Genomic DNA, 6564 nt, shown 5'->3' on the forward strand with positions numbered 1-6564 from the left:
AAGTGCCTATGTTCTATTCTTGTAGTCCATTATCTCACTGAAGAAGAAATTCCACATTCTGGGGAAAGGAGTTCCCATTCCAAAGTCATGGGACTCATACTTACAAACAATACTTGATGCAGATAATACATTCAATATTGCAAATCTCCAATTCCTGCCAAAATTCAGATGGAGAAGAAACAAAAGTGCTATTGAAACATCAGAATAATGATCATTGACTGAAAAAAAGGGGGAAAACATGTAATATGTCTATGGCAATGTCATGAATGGTACAACACCCCAAACTAGACAAGATACTGGGTACAGAATTCACATTATAAATCCCATAGTTTCATATTTCAAAATACTTTTTTAAACAATGAAAATATTCTCAGTGGTCAGGAGGACTTTGATGTCCCATGTCCTTCTTTGTCCAGCTTCACTGCAAGAAACAGCAATACAAAACACACCAGACTGGATCAATTACACGTTGAAAACATATGCCCTTTATATAGACAATTGAATCTGTTTTTCCTGGTACAGTTGTTTGTTTTATTTTAGCATGAAATCAGAAGGTAGTTTATTGGTTTATTTAAGTAAGTTCTCAGATATGAGACATTTTTTTTAGTGGAGATGAAAAGTTGTCTTATAAAAGGGAAGATATTTCCTCAGTGCTGTTTTGATCTGTTTGTTCCTCAAGCTGTAGATGATTGGATTCATCAGTGGAGGAACCAGAGAATAGGTTGCAGAAAATACCAAGTTAAGACTGCTTGATGAGTTTGAGAAGGGCTTCAGATAGGCAAATGAAGTTGTAAAAAGAAATAAGGAGACTGCAAGGAAATGTGGTGAACAAGTAGAGATGGTTTTCTTCCTCCCTTGCATAGAGGGGATTCTTATCACTGCTCTGAAGATTTGTACATATGAAAAGATTATGAAAAAAAAGCTTATGAATGATAAACATGCACCAATGAGGTGGACCACAGTTTCAATAACATAATTATCAGAACAAGATATCTTAAGTAACTGTGGGATTTCACAGAAAAATTGATCAACAACTTTTGAACAGAAAGTCATGGTAAAAGTGCCAACAGTGTGCAACAATGCATACAAAAGGGCAACAATCCATGAAATGGCAGCCATGTGGATACATGCCTCCTTACTCATCACAGCATCATAGTATAATGGATTGCAGATGGCAACATACCGATCATATGACATCACAGTGAGGAAAGCAAAATCACTTGTCATGAAGAAGATCAGGAAAAATACTTGGCTGACACATTCGGAATAAGAAATCCATCGTGTATTGAAAAGTGAATTGAACAATGATCTAGGAATAGTGACAGAAACAAATCCTATGTCTGCGAGAGATAAATTCATCAGAAAGAAATACATGGGTTTGTGGAGGTGGCATTCAAAACCTATGACAATAATGATAAGACTATTCCCTACCAGAACTGCTGAATAAATGGTAAGAAAAATTACACTGTGTATAATCTGAAGCTCTCGCATTTCAGAAAACCCAAGAAGGAGAAATTTATTCACTCTAGTTGTGTTGGACATTCCACCTTAATAGTCACTGCAGATAAAAGAAAAAAAAAGGGTTAAGTAAATGCATAAACATATTTATCTGTTCAGTATTCTACTTAATTATCTTCTTTGGCTACAAAGAAGAGCTCAATCGAAGTGGCTTTATTACCAGGACTATACTGCATAGGATGAAGCTGCAAGAGCCCAGCGGAAATTATGGATGAATGAAGTCCAGAATCAAACTGCAACTAGTTAGCAGAAATTATGGATGAATGAAGTCCAGAATCAAACCCAATGGGTCAAGTAACATAGTTAATAATTGGATAAATCCAACAATCACAACAGTAGTAAAGAGCCATTGTTCCAGCAATCAGAATGCTATAATTGAAGGCTTTTAATCCTGTGGTTTCGGAACCCTGCCCAAGATTCAGGTGCAACTTAATAAAAAGGATATTACAAAATTCCTACTTTTAAGCAAGGCTTTGTTCACACATATATATACTATGAAGCTCTTCACAGGATCTGGGAACCTAATAAAATAGGTTGAGTAGAGAATTGTACCTGCTTTTGAGTAACTACAAATACATTATTTGTTCAGATCTCCTAGGTGGACATGCAGATGATGGATAAGGCAGATCAGTGTTCAGCTGAATGTTGATGATGGCTTATATATTGGATATACCATGTACAATAACTACTTTCTCTTTGGGCAATAAATTATATATTACCTAATATGAAAAAAAACATTACAAGGTTCCATTCAGTTACTTGAAATATGGAAGTATAGATTCAGAGCAACATCAAGATATGATTTTGAAGTGTAAACTTGGCAAATATACTTATCATATGTCCTGTCACTGCAGCTGTTTGGACACATACTAGCTTTGGACAGACATTAAGAATATTATTTCTTGAGTCTTTCCTAATTAATATTACCAAGCTGTAGAGATTATGTTCTTAAAGATAGTCCAACAGTAGGCTAATTGCTAATAGTCAACTCTTATAGCTATGTAGTATGTATTATAGCATGTAAAATAGAAAAAAAAAAAGACAAACACCTAGCATTTTTCTCTGAAAAAAAGCAGTAGTACTGTATATACACACAAATAAAAAAAACCACAAACACTATTTTTTGTTGAGGTTTGACATGAATGTAAACATCTCTTTACTGTTTACATTGGCTAGAACAAGTAGGTTAGAAAATCTCAATAATACCCCAAATTTAAAGTATAAAGTTTTGGGAGGAGTGTTTTGATTTGATTTGATTTGATTCTTGATCATTTTGTGGATATTTTGTGAAACTTTTTATTTGTTGCCAGTAATAAAAACAATAAAAAATAAATGTATCATTGTTATGGATTATAATTGTTTCTAAGGGACTCACAGACATAAACTCATGCATGGAAAGTATTATAAGAGAAAACAATTAACATTATTCAATAATCAGTAAATTATTCAATGATCAATACATCTGTTCTCAAATCAGTTGATGAGACCACTATTGGAAACACCATTGTACTATCTGGAGTACATAAAGACAAAGTCCTTTGCATATTTGTCACATAGTGCAGGACTAGGAGGGATTGAGGAAGTGTAGGGCAGGATCAGATGTGAATCCAATTATAAACCAAAAGTTTTATTGGGAAGTTCAGAGACATTTCAGAAGTGGTCTGATCAAGGGATTGTTAAATTTTGGAGACAAAACCAAAAATTTAGTTAGGATGCCTATGACAAGTATATTTGGACTCAGACAACAAGTTTTAGTCTGTCTTGGGAAACCCAGACAATCACAAGAGATGGCTAGGATAGGATCAAGATGGCACTTTGAAAAAAAAGTATCACCCCTTCTTACATGCATAACCATTCCGTTACCTTTATATGGGAAACTGACAGTTGTGGTAGAACATGTATCAATTTGTCCCATGTAACAAGTTCTTCCAGTGAAGTTGTGTTCAGACAACACAAAGAGAGGGATGAATTAAGAAAACAGGCCTGGTTGAAGTGTGGCAACTAATCTCTGACCTTAATGTTGGTTTCAAAAAGAGTGAAAAGTGAACTCAAATGAGCAAAAAAAAATATGTAAACTCATATCTGGCCATTGAAGCAAGTCAGATGGTCCTTGTTAAATAAAACTCTCTCTCTCTCTCATGATAGTAAAGTTAACAGTTGTTTTATAGACCTGTTATTCACACATACTCCTTAACTGTCAGTATTTTTTTTTCCTCAGACAATAATGTTTAATTTGCCTAGAACTATTTTGGCAGCTTTCTTCTTGAACATAGTCTCGGTATATTTTCCTCTGCCCAGTGTGCATGAATGAATATTTATGAAAATAATCAATGAAGATTGTCAAACAAGAATTTCTATACATAGCTTTCTCTGTCTATAACCCTTAGCTCAGAGGATCTGAAAAAGTTTAAGTATAAAATGCAGACCCTTAAAAGCTGGCTTAAGCCTGAAATGCCATTGATTTGAACACATTTTTCTCATCCTATTAAAAACATAAAAACTAATAATTAATTTCTGCTTAGATTGCATTATTCATGCTACACAAATGATTTAAAGAAAGAATGGTCTAAAGGCGTGGGGCAGAGAATGATGTACTCTGGCAGAAGAAGGAAGGAAAGGCAGGTGGTGAATTATTGAGAGGAAGAATGAGACTTGGGTCTCCAACTTACAAGAAAAAAAATCAGATCTGTTTTGCCCCTTTCTTTGTTTAGCAGTTTATAAAAACACTTTGCTTCCTTTTTACCATCCTTGTAAGGCTGGTGCACATCAAATGGTATATAAATTAGCAATTATCTATCTGACTATCTGATCCAGTATAGCTGTGTGTTTTGTACACTGATATTGATATTTCTGTTCCCTAGAGCTCTGACCAATTTAGCAGAAGTCAGGATAAACTGATGATAAACAATTATTGCACAATGGGGACAAAGGAAAAACCACCATGCAATAATAAGACTTCAGAGTGTTTAGCTGAACTAAATTCTACAGATTATTTATGACTATAAAGGGATCATATACTAGAAGTGATAGAGTAGAGATGCCCAAACTGAGGACCTCAGGTTCATGTGGACCATGAAGGCCTTAGCTATGGATCTTAGAGTCTCTCCAAAAGTTGCCACCAAATTAGGGAAATAGACTTGAGCTAGTCACTTTCTTTCAGCCCTAGGAAGAAGGCAATGGCAAACCACTTCTGAACAATATAGTCAAGAAAACTTCAGGGACTTGTCCAGGCAGTCTCTAAGAATTGGACAAGATTAAAAAAAAAAAAAAAGGACCGTTAAGGTTATAGGTTGCTTAATGTAGGCTTTACTCAATAAGATATATTATTATTGAATTTCTCCAGATAGACCTCTTTCTCGGTAGTAATTATATCATTGTACTTCATTTTGAAAATGCTGTGAAAACATATTATTGCCCTTATTAACTGTGATAATATTATGGAACAAATACAGTAACTGAAAATTAGATTAAGCCTTGGGGTAAGTTGAAATGTACTCTTCCATCAGGGAAAAAGAAACATAATTGTTCTCCTTCAAATTTTCCATTTCTTAAAAAAGGAATCCTGATGCACAAAGTTTGTAAATGCAGCTCCAAAATTTATTTTATGCCAAAGGCTCTGAAGAGCTGACATGATGTCTTTATTCCTTATGCTATATATAATAGGGTTCATAAAAGGAGGTATGACAGAATATATCACACTAAGTACTAGGCCCATTTTTCCTGAGATCATTGCAGATGGCCCCAAGTAAGCAATGCTTCCTGTGAAGAAGAACAAGAAAAGGACAAGGAAGTGAGGAAAACAAGTAGAGGTAGCTTTCTTCCTTCCCTTTGCAGAGGGGATTTTCAGCACAGCTTTAAAAATCTTCAGATAGGAAATGATGATACAACTGAGACACACTACACCAAACAACATGGCCGAACTGATCACTCGATTTTCAAGAATGTAGGAGTCAGAGCATGAGAGCTGAAGAAGTGGTGGGATTTCACAGAAGAACTGGTTGATGAGGTTGGAGCAGAAGGTCATTGCAAATGTGCAGCTGCTGTGCAAAACAGCACAAAAAAGGCTCACAGTCCACACACTGGCCACCATCTGAATGCAGGCTCTTTTGTTCAGAAGGTATTCATACTGCAGTGGGTTGCAGATAGCAACGTATCGGTCATAGGCCATGATGGTCAAAAGGAAGAATTCTGAGCTCATAAAAAGGACAAAGAAGAAGACTTGTGTCACACATTCAGGATAAGAAATTTGCCAGGTGTCCATTAATAAGTTAGCTATGGCCTTAGGGATAGTAACCGAAATATAGCCAATGTCAATGGTAGATAAATTTGCCAAGAAAAAGTACATTGGAGTATGAAGAGTATGGTTAAATGCTACAACAACAATCACCAGAGAATTCCCAGTCAACGTAGTCAGATAGATGATGGAAAAGGCCACAGAGCATAAAATTTGCAGTTGTCGGATTTCAGAAAATTTTAAGAGAAGAAATTCTTTCACAATACTTTGGTTAGACATTGCCTTCTTAGAATTCAGTACAGCAACTGTAGTGGATAAGGGAGAGAAGGAAAAGGAGGTAGGAACAGTAGAAAATGCATTTAATATAATTAAAAGAAGCATAAAAAAGCAGAGATTAGATCTGCCTTAATGCAATTCTTTGCAGTTTTGAAGTTGGGCTTGCAACTAACTAAGTAATAAACTTTATGTATCACTTAACTAGCCAATTTTTTTCAGTGGCTTGCAAAACATAAAAACAGCTTTATGAACAATAATAACAGCTTCAAGACAATAACAAAGCTGATATACTTAAAAAGGAAGCATTTAAAAAGCAACATTGATAATGAACTAATATAACTGCCCAGAGTTTCTGGGAGTTGGGCGGTATAAATATTTAATATATTATTGTTGATCACACAGTCAGCCAGATGTTTAGATTGGTTTCGGTATTTTTATCCACCTACTGAGTCCTTCCCAAGGACCTGGGATAGGCAGATGTTGTTCCTTGATGGTGTTAAAGGTATTGTCGTATCATAAGCTGTTCCATGTAAAGC

At 35.3% G+C, this 6564-nt stretch overlaps 1 protein-coding gene across 1 annotated transcript; it reads right to left on the reverse strand.

Annotated features, from left to right (window-relative positions):
* Nucleotides 1-603: 603 nt before the first annotated feature.
* On the reverse strand, nucleotides 604-1542 carry LOC134496629 (olfactory receptor 14A16-like). The gene has a single exon (XM_063302340.1). The coding sequence runs from the start codon at nucleotides 1540-1542 to the stop codon at nucleotides 604-606; it is 939 nt and encodes a 312-aa protein (XP_063158410.1).
* Nucleotides 1543-6564: the final 5022 nt, after the last annotated feature.

Source organism: Candoia aspera, chromosome 4 (assembly GCF_035149785.1).
Source record: "Candoia aspera isolate rCanAsp1 chromosome 4, rCanAsp1.hap2, whole genome shotgun sequence".
Classification (NCBI taxonomy): domain Eukaryota; kingdom Metazoa; phylum Chordata; class Lepidosauria; order Squamata; family Boidae; genus Candoia; species Candoia aspera.

What these genes read in the sequence shown, in the direction of transcription:
- LOC134496629 (XM_063302340.1), bottom strand. Translation starts at nt 1,542, where the DNA reads ATGTCCAACACAACTAGAGTGAATAAATTTCTCCTTCTTGGGTTTTCT.